The following is an 18,948-nucleotide window of genomic DNA, read 5'->3' as shown; positions in this document are numbered from 1 at the left end:
TCAAAACTCCTAATCTGAAATCACCAGCGTGCTGAACCATTGAAACGTTGTTTTGAAACTCTGGCAGAGCTTCCTGGCACATGGAGTCAGCTCATCCTTTTTTCTGTCTTTATTGATAGCATTGCCTTGAAATCTGCAAAGAACTAATCTGTAAAACTCTGTGTGCTGGGTTATTTAGTTAGCTATTTATATCCATATTTATTAAACTTCTATCTACTTTCCAAGCCTCAAGGCATATTTATATCTTTGAAATCATAATCCAAATAAGTTGCTGCAGTAGTAGCAAGCACTCTATGTTCAAGTAATCACCAGTCATTGCTACAAGACAAGAAGGCAAAATGCTGTCATAACAAGTCTTTTAAAACCCTAAGGAACATCTATATCAACCATTAATTCAACATAAGGCTCTGTTAGACAATCATGTGCTCTGTTTTATGAAGACCCAGGAATTTTGGAAGATAGCTGAATCAGAAAATACCCTAAATACCTTCAATGTAAGTCTTAAGATTAATAGATTTAGTAACATAAGGGCATTTGCCAATTATATAGGTAATAATAAGGTATCTGCCAATTTCTGATGTCACCAAGAATATTAAAAAAATCTAAATTAATTTTTTAGCTGCTTTTTATGTAACTTTTCTAGAACTTAAAGACATGCAACACTACTAGGTTTACAGGAAAAGAAACTTGATCTGCTTTGACTCCCACTTGAGATTATTTTCTTTGCGTTACATAGTTACTGTGGTTGTGGGAGTAACACAAATAATAAGGAGCACTTCTTTTCTCAGGCAGGATATCTTCTCTGTTTAGGGTAAGTGCCATCAGTGCTTACTACATTTGGAAAAGAAACCTTTAGCATTTTAGGCTTTCCTCAAGGGTCTATAAACCAAGCTAACCTGATAACATCAAAGGCTTTTCATATCAAATGATGTAGCTGTGAAAGGCACTCATTTCTGTTTTGACTCTCCAGTGTGTGTAGCAGACATCAGAGATGATCAAGAACTTGTAGACATGAAATTAATTTCGTGATAGATAACTAATATTTTTATACTATAATTAGCATGTATTATTGTTTATATTAATGACAAGGCCCCAGATATGGATCATATGAAACAAACAAGCAAGTTGACAGAGAATGAATTATTGAGAAGACAGTAAAGTTGAGAAAAGTAATTCTTTTATTTTCAACAGATGAAAAAAAAAATTGGAACCTTGATCTAACTTCAAGTAATGTTTAGTCTTAACTGATTAAGAAATAGGTAAGAGAACAGGAAAAAAAGAAAGTTGAAACCACTCAGAATGAAAGAGAGAAAAAGAAATAGAGGACAGAGAAGTCCCTGTTGCTAAGCACTGTCTGAGTACTCTGTTGGTCTAGAGAGCGTGGCAGACATTCTTAAGATCTTGTAGTTATCTAAGCAAGTTCAAAGACATGTGGGGTTTTTTCCCCTCCATGTGTGTCTTTCATAAAGTAGATGAAATTTTGTAGCATGATACACTGAATCTGCTAGGTTAATTTCCTTAGACCGTCTAAAGTAATGCATTTTTCTCAGACATGTCACAAGTAATCCTGTCAAAATTTGCCTGAATGGCTTTGTTTTAAATCATACATAGTTGTGATATATATAGTAAGTGCTCAAGAACCTTGAAGGAAAAGAAGGTCATGGCCTTCTGAGTACTCCCAGCTCCTCATCTAAATGTGGGTCTTGAAGTGTTTGTTTTGGCCAGTTTCAGATATGGAGTCTCACTGCTTGGATGTTTTATCTCATTGCTGTCTTTCTTTCTATCTATCTTACCAACCTGACTTCTCTTTTTAAAAATTGCTGTGTTTCTCCCCGGTCCCCTGGAGCTTGGTTATTTTGGTTTCTGTTTACCATCTCATTCTTAGTTCTGGTGACAACTGTTCATTTTGCTCTTAAATACTTTGTACTTCTGCTTTTATGCTGGCTTTATTGTACAGTTGTTTATCCAACACCCCAAGCAGCTTGGTAGGGAGGATGGAGAAGGAAGTTCTTATAAATAAATAATTGTTGTTAAATGCAGAGGACTGCCTAACAGCAAAATGCAGTAGAATATGTCTCTCCTGGTAGAGGGTAGGCCTCCTCTTTGCTAAATCTGTGAAAAGTTTGGAGGACTCCCCCTGTGCACAGAAAGGAGTGGAAGATTTGAAGAAAGCCTCCTTCTGCCATTTTGATGATCTGTTAATGAACACATTTTGTGGACCATGCAAGTGAGACGTGTCAAGAATGCAAATGAGAGATCTTGCCCTGGAAGACTGGTATTTCTAATGCTTTATTTTTACAGCTGCAGCAACAGGAGGGAACCAGCAGGTACTGATTATAGCTATTTTGGTCAGTGTCTCTGAAAGGAGGAGACCAAAGATAGTTGAATAGTTAAGCCATTAGGAGGGAACGTGTTTCCTATCATAGCTTCAATTTTTACCATGGCAAGTCTTTTAAGGACTCAACTTACCATAGGGTTAGGCATTGCAACTCCAGATTGCAGTGCCTAATTTTGGTGCCTTGAGGGCAGGTGAGGTAATCTTTACATTAGAGGGCTGCGTGCTCAGAGACACAGAAGCCATTACGCCTGCTTTGCTAGCTTAGGGAGTTGGAGGAGGTGCTGAAGAGAGAGGGGATTGTGGTTTATGATCTGCCTAGTTTTTGGGGGGAAGAAAATGCCTTCCTTCACAAAGGGCTGCAGATTTGAACCCTCTCTTCAGGTGCACCATGCAAGCCTTACTTTCTTACCAAGAACAGGTGGTAGAAAAGCCCAACCTAAAGATAGCTTTTGTATCCAATATCCCACTTGTTAATGTTTTCATTCTGGATGCAACACTCAGGTTCAGCTCCCCTCTCTGGCTCAGAAGGTACAAACTTGTACTACCTTGAAGAAAGTTTTAGCACTTTGGCTCCAAGTTGCTGTAGCATGAGAAGTGTTCAGCCTCTTGTGTTGCTATTGTTCCATTTCACATTGCTTTGTTAAGCAGTAGTAAATGGGTATAAGCACAAATATTAATCTAACTCTACAGTGTAGTAGGGAAGGTATTTTACCTATTGGTTGTGTTACCTGTTGGTTAGAAGGGGGAGACATGGCTTCTAATACCTGCTCCAAGGAATGCTTAAGTTATTTTTAGGTATGAGCAGCGAGTAGCATATGGACCTCAACTGTTATCACTGGAAAAACATAGCCTGAAGTTGGTTGTTTTGCAGGCTAAAGTATTAACTGTCAAGAACTTTCCTCAGAAACCTGCTAATTATTGCACTGAGGACAGGTGTGTTGTTTTGACTTATCAGTCTAAATTTTCAAAATAATAAAAAATTGGCTCTTCTGAGTTTCTTTTCCTTATCTACAATTTATTTCTCTACAGTTATTTTACATGTTTGAAATAAAAGGCAATTTTAATCACAAAAAACCAAACCCTAAGTTACAGAGAAAGCATAGTTCAGCAAAACAAACTGCAAGTCCTAATGCTGTTCTGGGTGTTTGAGTTCAAATCTTTAGGACCTGAAAAGACATCATATAATGTGAGAGAGAGGACTGAAGTTTTTAATGACAACTGAAAAAGTCGTTAAAGATCAAAGATATGCCCATCAAATGCAACCTTACATCTCAAATGTTTTTGTGGTTTATCTGTTTCTTTTTGAAAAAGAAATTGCCCATGTCAGACAATTAAGAATTCGTCAATATGACTACTTGTGCATTTGCCAATGCAGTTTTATGGAAAACCAGAATATATGCAAAGGTTAGCAAATGCAGTATTTGGAAGATGAGATGTACCTATTATGCCTTAGGGATTTTACTGTTGCTGATTTTTCAGGTGATGAGCAGCAATACAGATCACTGAGGTGTCATGAAACTGTTTTCCAGAGAAAGAGAATTTAGTTTCCCCCAGTCAATGATTTCACATTGTGCAACTCCCCTTTCACCTGACTCCTCTCTTTCCTCCTGCACCGTTGTACATCAGACTTCTCACCAACTGCTCAGTGACCTCCACAGACTAAAGTTTTTCAAGCCCACACTGAGATTCCTGAAGATCTGCTCCAAGCTCCATCCCTCCTACTTTCCACTTCCATACAGCATTTCCAAGGGGAGATTTCTGTTCTCATTTGTTGTTCTGTTTAGGTAGTTGCCTCCTACACATGTTGAAGCTTTTGAACACTGCTCTTTCAGAGTTGAGTATGTTGTTCTTGTACTATTAAAGAAATATTCCTCCTGATGTCTGTAAAGAAAAATTCTTCTCAGGCTTCTCTGAGTTCATCCAGCTATGTTGCTGATATATTGCTCGAGATTGCTTCTTGACAGCTTGTATTCGATATGGCTAGTCTGAGATCATTGCTTTTCATTTTAAGACTTTTGCATTTTTCTTCTGTAATGAAACTGATACCTGTCCATTCAGAAAATAGCCCTCAACAAGCTAGTGTCTTACTTTCACTGCCATCTTATTTCTGTGTTTGTGCATTCCCTAATAGTTACCTTAAGGTCCAGGAAACACGCCTCATGTTCTAGGCCCATTTCTTTCCGAATCAGTTGAATTGTCCTAGAGTTCTTTGCTTCCTTTGAGACCCCCAGTTTAAAATAGTAGTAAATATTAAATTATGCTAAATAGTTCTGAAGCCTTTTCCAGCTTGTTCTCTTCTATAGTATTTCAGAGTTGAAGGATGGGCTTTACACAGTCTGCCAGGTTACTAGCTGCATGTGAGCTCAATTGAGAAGGAGATTGCTGAGAACTGTGAGTAAATCTTCAGAGTGGCTATTTGCGGTGCAGGGGAGGAGGTATTAATTTTAACTCTGAACATCACATTTTACCCCAAGGCTCCCTTTATAGCTTGTGGAGAAAAGTAGGGACCTCTGAAGGACAGCGCTTGTAACCCACCTTAGGTGCCTGTAGAAGGACAATGTGAGTTGCTCTCTGCCTATGATGCTCCCCACTGAATACAGAGGGAGCTTAGGCTGACTGTCTTGGACTTAGGCATTTCACTTGTATTCCCTAGCTCAGGTGTGTAGAAGCTCCACTCCAGATTTCTATTGCCTATAGAAATATAGGGATTATACTATCGAATCACCATAGCTGAATGTGGTGAAAGAGAGTGAATAGAGAGAACATGACTTTCTCACATACCATGTGAAGGAGTGTTTTGTGGCTCATGGAGATGCCCTGTGAACTCTTCTGCACTAAAAGTGTATTTCAAGGTTGCTTAGGATTGCAGGAGACTGATACTGAGATTCTGTGTTGCTTTTCATAAAGAAGAAAACATCAGTACAGATATACTTAAATTGAATTATGCAGCTATTTTGGAATCAATGTGCTGTAGAATTGGTATGAAAAGTAGCTAACTTTTGAAAGAGAGTCATGATTTTGCAGGCAAAAAAGAAGTCACGAGGAAAGCACCAAATCTATTTCTGTATATAAATGCATAGATATATAAATATTCATACACGCATGCAGTTAATGTTATATGTACAAACACACACATACATGCATGTCAACTGGAGAAGGGATTATGAAATGTCTGTATATGTAGAACTTCCACTTAAAAAAAAGCTTTGATGTTTTATTTACAACTATCCACTCATATACACACATATACCCATAAACACAGAATAAAATTCTGCAGCACCATAGTGTCAATATATGTCTATAGTTTATAGGATCTCAAAGTTTTGTGAAAGCATTCGTTTTTGCACCATCAGAAATGTGGTGGATGCTTTACAAGCCTAGACAAATGGCAAACCTTATGACAACAAATGTGCAGTTTGTTTCAGGTAAGTTTTCAATGGCTGACTGACAATGAAAATAGGAAGACAGGAATTATGCTGTAGTCTTCATTCATCTGCACCTTGGACCCTAAATGCAGTGAGGAAATAAGAAGCATGTTTCCTTGTGTGTAGTCCTTCCAGGAATCTCTAGTTATAGAGGTGATTGATTTTTTCTTTTCTGTCCATGCTTAAGAGCCAGAATGGCAGAAATACATCACAAAATAAAAGTTGTGTGAAGAAAAAGTTGCTAATGAAAATCTGGAGGAAAAGAGTTGTCTTAGGAACATATAAGAAGAAAGGTCTCCTTCTTCACTGAGATCAGTCCCCTGCTCTTCCAGGCAACCGTGGTAGTAATCCCACACATACATTTATCACATTCACTTCACCTTTATTAGGCCATTATTGAACTACTGCTTTGCAGCATCCCTGAGCCATCTGTAGGTAAGTAGTGATTTACCTACGGATGTGTTTGTGTTTCCAGAGAAGAGGACCCATAGTGCATGTGCCTACACTCTGTGCAGAGGAGGGCTGGTTCTGCAGGTTGCTCTGCTCCAGTGCTACAGAGAGGAATGGAGCTGATTCATGCTGTTCTTTAAAAATCACCTAGAGATCATATGTGACACGGAGAAAATCTCTGAAGAGCCTGATCGTTTTGAATATAGAAATTTATTTTGCTAAATCTGTTGTAATTGTCATGGTTTAACCCCAGCCAGCAACTAAGCACCACGCAGCTGCTCACTCACTCCCCCCCATCCAGTGGGATGGGGGAGAAAATCGGGAGAAAAGAAGTAAAACTCTTGGGTAGAGATAAGAACGGTTTAATAGAACAGAAAAGAAACTAATAATGATAATGATAATACTAATAAAATGACAACAGCAATCATAAAAGGATTGGAATGTGCAAATGATGCGCAGGGCAATTGCTCACCACCCGCCGACCAACACCCAGCCAGTCCCCGAGTGGCGATTCCCCGCCCCCACTTCCCAGTTCCTATACTAGATGGGACGTCACATGGTATGGAATACACTGTATAAAGCAATTTTTTTCCCTTTTGACTAGAACCGAAGAGCATGAGCACTCTGGCCATCTTAGCCAAGCAAACTGTTGACAATTTTTTTGGAAGGCAACAATGTTCATCATATCCATGTGATAGAAGAACTCTTAAGAATGGCAGTTGAAAGAGAAATAGTGTTTCTTTCCAATTTCTATAGTTTTTACTATGGAGTGAATTTTGAGTTTGCAGCTGTGGCTGGTTTCTTCTGGACTTTGTTAATTACCCATAATTAATTAGGCTAATACATAATTTGCTTAATATGGTTAATGTAGATTTAAGACCAGTGGGATCATAGATCATGTTATCAGAGTATGTCACCCATTTTCACAATTCACCCAATTACCTCTCTACTGAAGCCGATAGCTTCAGTTTACCTAAAACAGATTTCCCAGACGGGCATCCGTTCTTGATTTGGGAACATTAAGAGGTGGAGTGTTCCCACCACTTCCTCTGGAGGTTTGTCACACCGTGGCCTTTGGCTTGTCCCCACTGCTGTTGTTGCTACAGGGACATAAGCTGAAAATGAAAAGTCAATAGTTCCAGCAGCGATGTCTGTAGTAAACTAATCAGCACTGGCTGGATTGAGATGTCCGGCTGGTATTTTGTGAAGAGACGTTTTCTAAATTACTGGTTGTCAGAATAAATACCAGCAAAACTTCCCTGCAGAGGGTAACAGCCAGTTCTGTCCTACTCTTTGCTGTGGTTTAATGGGGTATTTCAAAGACCTGGTCTGTCCCTATTATCTTTTCCAAGTAACCACCTTAAAAGTTGGTGTCAATAAAATTCCTACGTTGGCTCCTGAACCTGCCCAACATGTAGTTCAGGGAGAGCATGCAGCCAGGAAGGAGGTATTCCTGAAGAACCTAAACCATCAGGTAGTTTTTTCTCACAAACTTCACATTAATTACTTCACTGGCTTTGTTAGATTAAGACCAGGAGGTAAGGTATTTTGGGAACTCTAAAATAGCTGCATGTTTTCTTTTCCCGGGTAGAAGTCACTATTTGAAAATATTCACATAAAAACCACTCTCTGCGCTGTATATTTGTAGGGATTTCAGCCATATTGTAATGAAATGCAAAAGTCTCTGTGAGTCTGTTTTATGACCTGTGTCTTGCATTTAGTATATTTGACAAGTTGCTATGAATAATTTAAGTCTATTATGTCTTGATTTAGCTGCAGCTCTTGCAAGATTTATTTTAATATAGACTACTTTACCATTATGTTTTTAAAAGGTTCCTTTTTCTTAAAATCACAGACATGGTCTTAAAATGAATTGTTAGATATTCCTTGTTTTTAATAAAATATGGTGTTGCATAGTGCACTTCATTATTCATAAAATTAAACTAGCATATTCTCAATCCTATTGTTAAAATATGTCAAGTATTTGGCAAATGACTGGGCTGAATAGATGTCTATCTTTTCCATTAGAGATGTTTCAGCTCCTTAAAATGTTTCTCTTTCTGCTTCTTAGGTGACCACATCTTTGTTAAGAAAAGATAGTAGTACATCCAGTAAGAAAGTTTTTTAATTTTTTCACATATGAAGTAGGTAAACCAGGACACTCAGTTGACTGTTGTCATCTACCCAAGTGGCATGTCACACTGAAAAAAATATATATGAAAACATGAAAGAAATAGTTCGATTATGAAAGTTAACTGGTAGAAGAAGCAGTTTATTATATTTTAGAAGATATTTTGACTTTACAACTTTCTTCGATTTTCCACTTTGATAATTTTGCATTGGTGCGAAAAATATTTGAAGTGTGCCTATGCACACATACCTGTTGCCTAGATAAAACGTTCTAATGAAATTACTTCTAGTAATTTTTAATTAAATTTTTTGAATGTAATGCAGACTCTGAAAATAGAAGCACTGTATGGTTGAGGAGCTCAGCTCCTCTACACTTCACTTTTGCTTCTTTTCTCATCCTTAGCGTGCATGTGGCTGGAGTCCTGAATGTCCCACCTGCTCATCTTTGCTTTTAGTGTTGCTGCTGGCAGAGCATGTCTAATAATCTCCACTCAAAACCTGCCCATTTGCTTGACCAGGAAACCCACATTTTCACATATATTTCAATATTTAGCTGGAAAGTAATCTAAGGCCTTTGTGTATAAGTTTAGGAAGAAGAAACATCAAATGAAAGAGTGCAGAGCATCAATGTGATTTACACTGCTCTCAACACTTGCAGCTCTTTTTGAAGACATGGAGCCAGATATTTTTTAAATATTTGGGTAGTTGCCTTTTAGTGAAGTCAAAGGCACCTAACTGCCTGGCTAGCTCCTGAGTATCTTTAAAATCAGATCAATGACTATACATTAATTTTGTGCTTCAAGGCTGAGGCTGGTGAGGTACATGAGTCAGGAAAAACATTTTTCCCCTGTGCACAGTTAGCTACATGGATTCTGGTGGGCTTTAAATTTTCAAATACAACAGTCGTTTCTGTTTTTAAAAATCTTGTTTAAACAGATTTTAAACCTTCTGTGGTAATGTGTTGATTTCAGTGGAAACTTCTGACATCCAGCCAAGTCCACATCTGGCCAGCTTGAAGTCTCTGAACTGCTGATATCAGCCAACTCTCAAGTCCTCAGGGACTGACTTCTGAGGCTGTTCAGGCTGCTGTTAGGGTAACTGTATTTAAAGAATGTGAAGCTGTCAGAAGTGAGCCTATATATAGAGAGAGAGAGAGATACATACATACCAAAGATGGAAAAATTACTGGCACATCAAAGCAGATGGATAAGAAGATCCACTGGGCCAACCAAGCCCATTCCTGTTTGGATTCCCTGAAAAGTATTTATTTGCTTCTTTTGCTCTATGGTGGTAGTGGAGCAGAAATAGATTTCAATGAGAACAAGGGAAGAGTAGTATACAATTCAGACTTTATTTTCTTTTCTCTTTTAATATGGGATGTGACTAGAGCTATTGTATAGATTTTTAGGGTTTTTTCAGTGTTGAGTTTTTCAGTGTTAGGTATTTTATTCATTGTGCTACACCTTGTCGTGGTCTCAAAGGAATGTCTGAGCTTCAGACCTTCTCCCTGTCTTGTACTGGATGCTGCAGAAGCATCCAATAACTCACAGTGGTCAGGAAGACACCTTTCCTGGGCAAACATTTGCCCCCAAGAAATTCGAGTTGCCACCTCTGGCAGTTCCGTGCCTATATCCCCTTAGGCTGGGAGACCTAATACTTCCTGAATGACCATGTTTTACTGTTTTAGGAGCACCACTCCCTGGGCCAGTGCCATTGAAATGTCTCTTTGTATTTGAGAAGCTTACAGTTAAAGATAGTTTATTCTATTACAGTGAAAAGCTAGGCGTTAATTTCTGTTTGGAGATAGATACAGAGAATGTATGTGATAACTTATCTCTTGATTTAGCTTGGTTTCAAGGTGATTTCTGTTTCTCCTCAGTTCCCCAGATGGTTCCCACAGCTGTCTGGGGCAGGGGTCTAGTCCTTTTGCTAATACTAGTTCTTATACTTTTCTTTCCCCAAAGAGGATACAGAGTTAGTGTCTTGTCTTTCTTTGTATCCCTTTTCTCTTGTTGGTTGTGAATTCACCCTTGGGGAGCCCTATAACCCTTTGCATTTATAGCTGATTCAGCCAGGCATCAACTGATGTCTCTCATAAGCTAAGGAAGTGTTTTCTGACAAAGTTTTAGCCATCATTAGGAAAAAAAAAATGGAATGCCCTTCTCTACTGTGTGGACCTTGTTGGCCATAACACTTCATTTCTTGTGAACAAATCTGTTTACAGACTGCAAGCATGTCTCTTTTCAAAGGCATTGTGGATTATATATTAACTTTTTATTACTTGACTTTCGAATACTATTCATTAGGCCAACGTAAATAGGAACAGTGAAGCTGGATCATTAGTAACTCTAAGTAGAGGCTAGAATTTATAGCAAATGCAGTTTCAGGCCATGTGTTCAAGTCACTTATAAATGAATATTTCCAGAGCTGGTATGATCTGTGACATATCACTTTTTCACTTCAAATTGAAGGAAAGACATGATGGCATCTTGGAAGTCACATGGACATTTATTTTCCTCAAAATAACCTATTCAGAGGTACCCCATCAAGCATTAGCTGAGATCTGCCTTATAAACAGGGAAAAAAAAGGGGGGGGGGGGAAATAACTGAAGATATATCAATAGAAAGGCATTCTAAGTATGCAGTCTTGTGTCAAACCAGAATGATCTTGAAGGTTCTGTTTGCTTCATCACCAGATAAATCTCTCAGGAGGCTAAATGAGCTCCACTGTATGTTCCATGAAGAGCTTCAGAGATCTGCTGTTACTGCCTTATGGGGATGAATCCAAAGTATAACATAAACTTAGTGACAGCAAAGCATGCTGATGAATCAAGCTCTAGAAGTCTGTCCTTTTATTTCACACCAGTGCTGGTGGTTATGCACTTATACTGTGTCATGGACTTCCAAAAGACTTTACAGGCAAGACATGCCTTTGCTGAAACACAGCCAGAGGTTTAATATATGTTTTAAGACAGGCAATGGAGAAAACCTATCTACAGTTGAAAGTATAGTGGGAGGGAAAAGAGGATTTCAGTAGGCAGAATTTCAAGCTGGACTTCGTGTGGGCAGCTAGGAAAAACTTGTCTTCTTTTATGAAGAAACCCAAAAGACCTTAAACGGCTACAAGTATTTTGACTTTGACATACGCCTTATCTGAAATGCATTGCCCCCAGCAGCAGAATGCCTCCAATGCTGTGTACTGGGGAGTTGATTCAGTTCCAATTCAGAAGCAAGAATAAAACCTACTGAGTAGTTACTGTGGTTTCCTGCAGCAACTGCGTGCTTTATAGTAGCATTGAGCTAATGATCCAGCACAGCTCTGCTTTAAAATTGTGAGATTTGCAAGGATAACAGGGTTTGATGGTACTGTGTGTCCATAGGCCTATTAGAATAAAATGTTATGGCTTAAAAAGCACATGTGGTTTAAAAAAATGGGATGGAGATAGAAGGAAGTGTTCTTATGTAATTAGCCTAAGTATATATTCAGCTGTTATCATACGTCTGAAATGTTTTGTGTAGTTTCACCGGAAATATTTGTTGGTAGTACAGGATTGGATAATGAGTTGTGCATTCACTAATATTTAAGCAGATGCTCTGAGCTGTGAATCATGTTTTGAACAGTGGTATGTGGTGCCCGTAGTGTACACAGGCTCATGAATGCCTTCATTCATGCCCATCTGTTAAGATGGCAGTGTGCCCACATACAAGTGGATTGGTCCCTTTTCTAGAAAGCATAGTGCCAGACTGTTATGAGTTTGGATGGCAAGCTTATCTAACATTGCAAACAGCATCTCTGTTGCAGGAAATCCCTTCTCAGTATTAGGACTGAAGCATTAATAGGTCACTTGATGGACTAGGTTACCCTGGAGGGTATTTTATGTGTTGAAAGAAACTACTGAAACATGGCAGAAGAAGAGAAGACTGCCCATCTCAAAGAACAGCAGGATACCGAGAGGAAGCATCTGATGGCTTGTTCCGTAGCAGAATTGCCTAGAGACAGCCCAAGACAGCTATTGCAGTCAGGCAAGGGCAGATGGTGTTGGGCAGTGGAACAGATCAGATGGATCTCTTCGCAATATCTCCTAGATGCTTGTTAATGGAATTAGCCCAAAAGGCATTATCTTAAATGGCTGCATCATGTCCTGCATTGAACTGTGCAGAGTACTTTCAGCAAATTCTGAAGTTAAATAAAAAAAGTAGGTAGTTTTCCTGTAAAGCTTTTTGGGTTAACTGGGCACAATTTTAAGAGAAATTTGGTTATTAGAAAATGAGGAAAAAAATAAATACTTTTGCATCGCTTTTATCTAAAGTAGGTGACTTTCACCTTGGATCCATAACCAGATGATGCTGACGCTCAAAATTCTAAGCTCTGTATCTCATTTCCATGTATCTAACATGGATAACATCCCTGCTCATGGCACTAGGAACTAGATGATCTTTAAAGGTCCCTTCCAACCCAAACCTTTCTATGATTCTACAACTGAGGACAAAAATAAGCAGAGTTCAAAAGTGAACACTTTGGGGCTTTTTGAGTTAAGGTCCTGCTCAGAATTTTTCATGTTTAGGTTTAGGATTTGTAGCAGTGACAATTCCATGTATTTTTTAAAATTTGTTCTTTGACTTCTGATCTTTTGAGACATTATAGCACTGCCCATTCCCTCTCAATGTGGAGTATAGAAATTTGATGATTAAAAAGGAAGTTTTCATCTATTCATGTGACTTTTATGGCTTAAGAATTGAAGTAAAAAGCAACTTGTCTTAAATACATTACAAAATTGTTACAGCTGGCTACAGAGTGTTTGGCTTAGTCCTCCTAATGCAGATTATTAATTGACATATAGTGAAGCAAATTCCCTAAAATAAATGCTGAAGTACCTTTCTAGTTGGTGGAGATGCGTATTTAAAGACTGAAAGAGGCCAAGATTCTGTCCAAGTGGCTGAAGTCCTGAACTTCTTCAAGTTTATTCAAGGTACCTGCCTTTATCTGTGGGTTATCTATGGAACTCGCATTAGCAGGGCTGATTTACTAGATCCCTACAATGTAGGTAAAAATTACATGCCTGATTTAGGCAGACTGAATCCCATTCAATGCACCCTGGGGAACTGCACAGTATTAATTAAAATGCTTTCACCCGGACCTGGTGCCCAAGGTGAAGGGCAAAATTAATCATCTTATAATGTGCACAGTAGAGTTAATCTGAAAAACAAAAGAATATTTTGCGCTGCATGGAAGTATTGCTCACTATTAACATTACAGAGCTCTGATAGGGTGGTGGGTTTTGTTTTTCTTTTAAAGAATCTTTCTAAATGCTGTATATCTTTTAAGAAGCAATGGCACTGAGGCTATAAAACTCATTATTTGCTCATTTTTTGTGAAGACAATGTCTGTTATGCTTTTGAACATTAAATTGTTCAATGTTAGTTCTCTTTGCACTTTTACTTTCCTACCTGTCCTGATAACAAAAATTTGCTGTAGTGGGCGAGGTGCCTGTATTGACTTTAGCCGTTGTCTTTAGAGAGCGTGTGTGTCTGTTCATCATGTCAGCTGAATAACTGAACTGGCTGATCGCTGTGTCAGCAAGCTAAGTCTCTCTTCCATGTCCGTAATTCTCCAGCTCTAAACATACTTGACAGTTAGCTGGTGACCTTAGAAAGTCTTTTCATCTCTGACTCCACAAGTGGTAGCGTGACTAGTGGGACAATGTTTTGGAAAGGGTAATAATAGCTTAAAACACGTCGAGGTTAAAAGCAAACATCTAAATGCATTTGTCCAAATGACAAAGATGAGCCATAGTTTATGAAGTCTCACGCACAGCTGCAGTAACTGGTATATGAACAGGTACTGTTTGACTTCTCTTCTTCTGGTTTCCAAATATTTTTTCCCCAGACTTTTGTTGTTTAAGGAACAGAAACTGATGTCTAGTATTTAAATGGATTTCAGGAACTGGCAAAACAGGGGATATCACATTTCCTTACGTACAGTGACATCCATCAGCAAAACCTCTAAGCATTTTTAATGAGATTTATGCTGCTGTCATGGTCTAATGCATTATAAAAGCAAAAAGGGAAAATGAATTATTGTCAAATTTTTGGTGGGCAGATTAGTCTTTTAGAACTGCAGAGGGATTCCCTTGTTCTGCTGAGAGCAGCCTGGGTGTGTGGGTGAACGCTGTGCTCATCCTACGCTCCTAGCTTGGAGCTCAGCAACCCTTTGCTGCATATTTTTTGTCACTTTAAGGAAGCCTTATCTCTGGGAATGACAGTAGGAAGTGGGGGTTTTGGTAACCAGAAGGTGGAAGAGGCTGATATGAAACAAAACCAAGACTTCTCTGTGTTATGTATCTCTTTTTGTTTGTTTTTCAGCTAGGGAGAGTGACGGATGGAGTGCAGCAGCCATACTTTTCACTAGATGCATATTCTTTGCAAGAATGCGATTCCACTAAGATGAAAAACTTGAGCATGGCTTTTGGTTTACTGAGCTTCCAGGGCAGTGTTTCTGTAGCCCCTTGGCTCCAATCCATTAAAGATTATTCAATTTAAAAATTGTGCCACTAAAATTCACTGTGCTCATAAGAGACTTAATGCTGACAAGGGCTTAGAGAGGGCAGTCACCTGAACATCCCAGTCAGCCCTGATGGGAATGGGAATGATATGTTCTTAGAATAACCTTCTGGAAAGCCTAAGAAGCAAGCAAAACATAAGTATAGCAATTCTTGCTGTTCAAAGCTTTGGTCCATGCCAGACCTCATGCAAGTTACAGAAGAATAGGTAGAAATGGATGTCTGCCCTTGGGAGGACATTGTAACTATTCTCCATCATATAAACGCAGGAAGACCTAAAAGGGAATCAAACTTGGATCAAGTCTTACTTCCGCAATGTACTTGACCACTGGGCGAAGGAGTAGTTAAAATGTGTCTACATTCAAGTGGCAAAATGAGAATAGTTTTCACCAACAGATCCTTGCCTCTGCAGCCTTCATGGTGAGCTGCCACAAGCCTGCTCACACCATGCTGCATTTGAAGTGGTGTTTTCTTGGTTGATAACTAGCCAAATGCCTCAGCTGCTCATACAAATGGTTCAATGCAAATCAATGAGATTTTCTGGACACAAGCAGTTAAAATTTCAACAAGCAACTGCAGATGAAATTGCTGTGTCAGATTGCGTGGCAAAGAGAGCTATTGCCCTTGTTCAGAAAATTCTGTGCCTGGAAAGTTTTCAGACCTTCCCATTTCAATCATCTGAAAAATTCTGCTTTCAGATCAACTTTGAAACGTTCAGAGTCTCTGTATGCCAGTCTTTTTTTGACATTGTTTTTCTAGTTTGGAAGAATTGAAGATGAAACAGAGAGTTTTCTACCCCCTGGCAAACCTTAGGAGCCAGGTTACTGCTACAGACTTTGCTCTGGTTCTGCAGCTGTCCTAATGTCTATAACTGTGTATTAGGATAAGAGGTCATTACCGTCATTCAGTCCTTTCTGGGAAGCATCTTGCTGGATGCTCTGTTTACCAAGCATGTTCATGTGTGTGTGGATGCATTTCAGTTTTCCAGCTGATTTTCCAAGGACAAGTGGGCCTTTTGCTGCATGCTGTTCCCTTCCTTACATGCAGAATTTGTCAGATTCCCAGAAAATGTCTACCTTGAAACATGTCAGTCCAATAACAGTGAAAAAAGCAGATTAAATTTTGCACCATGGTTTGATTCAACAAACCATGTTTTTTTAAGAAATAGCTTGATTCTGTAAAAAACGATGCCAGCGAAGCACAGCAGCTTCTTCTATCTCTCTCAGCCCACATGTCTGCCATTTTTGCCCTCACTCTCCTAAATATGTCTATGTCACCCAAAGGACGTAGTCCTGGGCTTTTGGCCAATATCCTGGGCTTGAATTCCCACACAGAAAAGCATTTACTTGGGAAAATAATATCATGTGGCAGCCGGTAGGCACAATACTACCTCAACTGCCAGAATGCACTGACTCTAAATGAAGCTGTGGCAGATGGCCTGAAATATTTCAGTGCTTTCCTTCTCTAGACCAGGATTACCCAATTAATTTGTGCTACGGTGCATTGGGGGTTTTATCAGGTTCTGGCCAGACGTGTGGGATGCACTGGATCTAGCTTTGCTGGACCAAGCAGGGTCTGCAGGTAGGATGAAGGCAGTGTACAGCCAAATCCCTGGGACAGCAGGCTCCTGGCGGGGCCGGACGAGTAGGAAAGAATATGGGGTCATCCCTCAGGACACCAGGGACAATGTCTTTTGGAATGAGAAGAAATGGACTCCTGGTTCAGATCATGACTGAGCCCACCATTTGAGCAGCCCTGTTTTAGATAAGGGTGGCATTTTACTTGGTAGTGATGCTTTTATACGCACTATACCTGCAGAAGTAGCTTTTTGTTACTGTTTATTGAGTGTTGTCCTCATGCATGGTACTTGGTAGATAGAGCAAAAGGCCAGTAGTACCTTTCTGTTGTGATTAGAGAAATCCATACGTGAACAAAAAGGTTATTTTTGTTAAGACAGTGGTGATCTATAGGGAGATTTGGTATAGCTTAGGGAAAATATATAGAGAAGAATAAGAAAGAGTGAAATATGACATCAAGATTTTGGGGTTTTGGACAGTGCAATCATTTTTAGTGCAGCAGAGTAGTTGGCAGAAAAAATGAGCAGCTATCATTTTGCTAGGTTTATTAGAAGGAGTGACTTTGAAGTGTAACCTAGTAAATACAGTCCATCAAACCAGAATTAGGCCAGCTGCATATTACTGAAATAGCTCAAGGAAAATGTCCTTGTCTCTTCTATCCTCTTCTCTGGGTACATGTTTTCACTTGGTTAAGAAAAGTCAGTGGAATTGCATTTAGAAGTGTTGTCACTTCACAGTCTGTCACAGGGCTTTTGCCAGCTCCCTTCAAAAGGAGTTGGTGCCTAGAACTGTGCCAGCTGGTTGATCTGATCATCCCATCACTTTACTAGAAAATCTAAATATACAGCAGTACGAGCTGAAATATGTCTGCTCTCCTGTTTTGCAACTATTCTGCATTTGAATGAAGAACTACTTTCACATTAAAGCAGTACTGAAGCTCTCTCTATCTTTCTGTTCTATAGGTTGTCATTTTGTATTTTGAGCCAAGTGTATTTCGCTGTGTTCTCCTAAGATGGGTTCGTCTTCTGGGCTTTGCTACTGTTTATGGAACTGTGACGCTCAAGCTGCACAGGTATTTCACATATTATTAATTTCCATCTCTGTGGGAGTATGTGCAATCTGTGTGGTTACTTAGATGGAAGAGCTGCAAATATTATAATCAAGCGCCATTTGTGATTTTGAAAAACACTGTGTATTTCTTCTCACTATTCCTGCTCAAATTATATGCTACTAATCCCAGTAGAGAACTATGAATGCTGACAGGGTTTGATGAAAAATATATACATCAGCTGTAAAATTGTGCAAGAACCCCTTTTCACAGAAGGTGAATATATTTTCCTTGAATATAGGAAAATACAGAAGTGTTCATAGAGTGTTCAAAAGTGTTCAAAGTTTTCCTTGTAAAGTGTTCATAGAAAGATGCTTTCTAAGTGTTTAGATACAGCTATGGTGGGTAAAACAATGTGCTGTGGTGTATATTCTTACTATGTTTTCTTATGGCTCATAAGTCAAAGGCTGCTTTCTTCAGGCAATTACAGCGGACAGGCTACACGCTCACAAGGATCAGTGCCCGCCAGCAAAAAGTGTGGAAAATTCTGGGTTTCATGGGGTTGGCAGTGCATTCACATGCGATTCAGAGATTAAGATTCAGAGACCCAACTTCAAATCCCACTTCTCCAGTCCCCTTAAAAACTGAAGCCTTTTCTGGGTATACTGGATAAAATCCTAATGCTTCTTCCTCTTTAAACTTTAGTGAAAAAACTTAGTGATAGATTCTGCAAGTATTTTTACTGAAGCAAAGAGACATGCAGTATGTGTATATTGGTACTTGAACATCTTGGATGAAGTAGGCTTGCTCATCTCTTTATCTTAGTTTCATTACTGTGTTGGCGTGTTAGATAGAGGAGGTTTGGTATTATACTTGTAAACTGAATGAGGACTGAGAATATCTTGGGTTTCATGTTGCACTATTGGCTTGTCACATTTTTGGTGGAAAACTGTGCTTTCCCATTGAAATAGAGCCTCTTCTTGCAGCTCCCTTTTATTTGTGCCCTGGTTACAAGTGTACACCGTAGCTGGTAAACTCTGACTGTATAATGCTATGTCTGGCCACATCTTTGCATTGAAAATCACCCAGAAAATCCCACACCCTTCTTCTGGGATGAACAATTTCTGATGCAAAAAGAATAACAACTAGAGCACTGTAGAAAAGATGTAGCAGAACTGGTGACTTTGCTTGGATGGTTTGTTATCTATAGCTCAGATATATAGAGAAACAGCCTAAGACTATGGAAGACTCACATTGTCATTGCAGTTCTGCTACCCTAACAGGCTGTTTATATATGATTTTACGTGATGTGAGGAAGCAATATCCTGTCAGGGCAGTTGATCTTCCATTTATATGAATTTCTGCAAAATTGGGCAGAAAATCTTGCACTTCTGCTTTGCTCATTCAGCTGTTCAGTGTT

The 18,948-nt window shown here is 39.1% G+C and overlaps 1 protein-coding gene across 1 annotated transcript in view; it reads left to right on the top strand.

Moving 5' to 3' along the window:
• Positions 1–18,948, top strand: part of GPR158 (G protein-coupled receptor 158) — a 209,183-nt gene that overhangs the window by 136,470 nt on the left and 53,765 nt on the right. The window contains exon 6 of the mRNA XM_075022456.1: positions 17,443–17,552. Within this exon, the coding sequence (XP_074878557.1) occupies positions 17,443–17,552 (110 nt within the window). The remainder of the gene's footprint in view (positions 1–17,442; positions 17,553–18,948) is intronic.

This window comes from Buteo buteo, chromosome 2, assembly GCF_964188355.1.
Source record: "Buteo buteo chromosome 2, bButBut1.hap1.1, whole genome shotgun sequence".
Lineage (NCBI taxonomy): Eukaryota > Metazoa > Chordata > Aves > Accipitriformes > Accipitridae > Buteo > Buteo buteo.
This window is presented reverse-complemented; position numbering and strand designations above follow the sequence as displayed.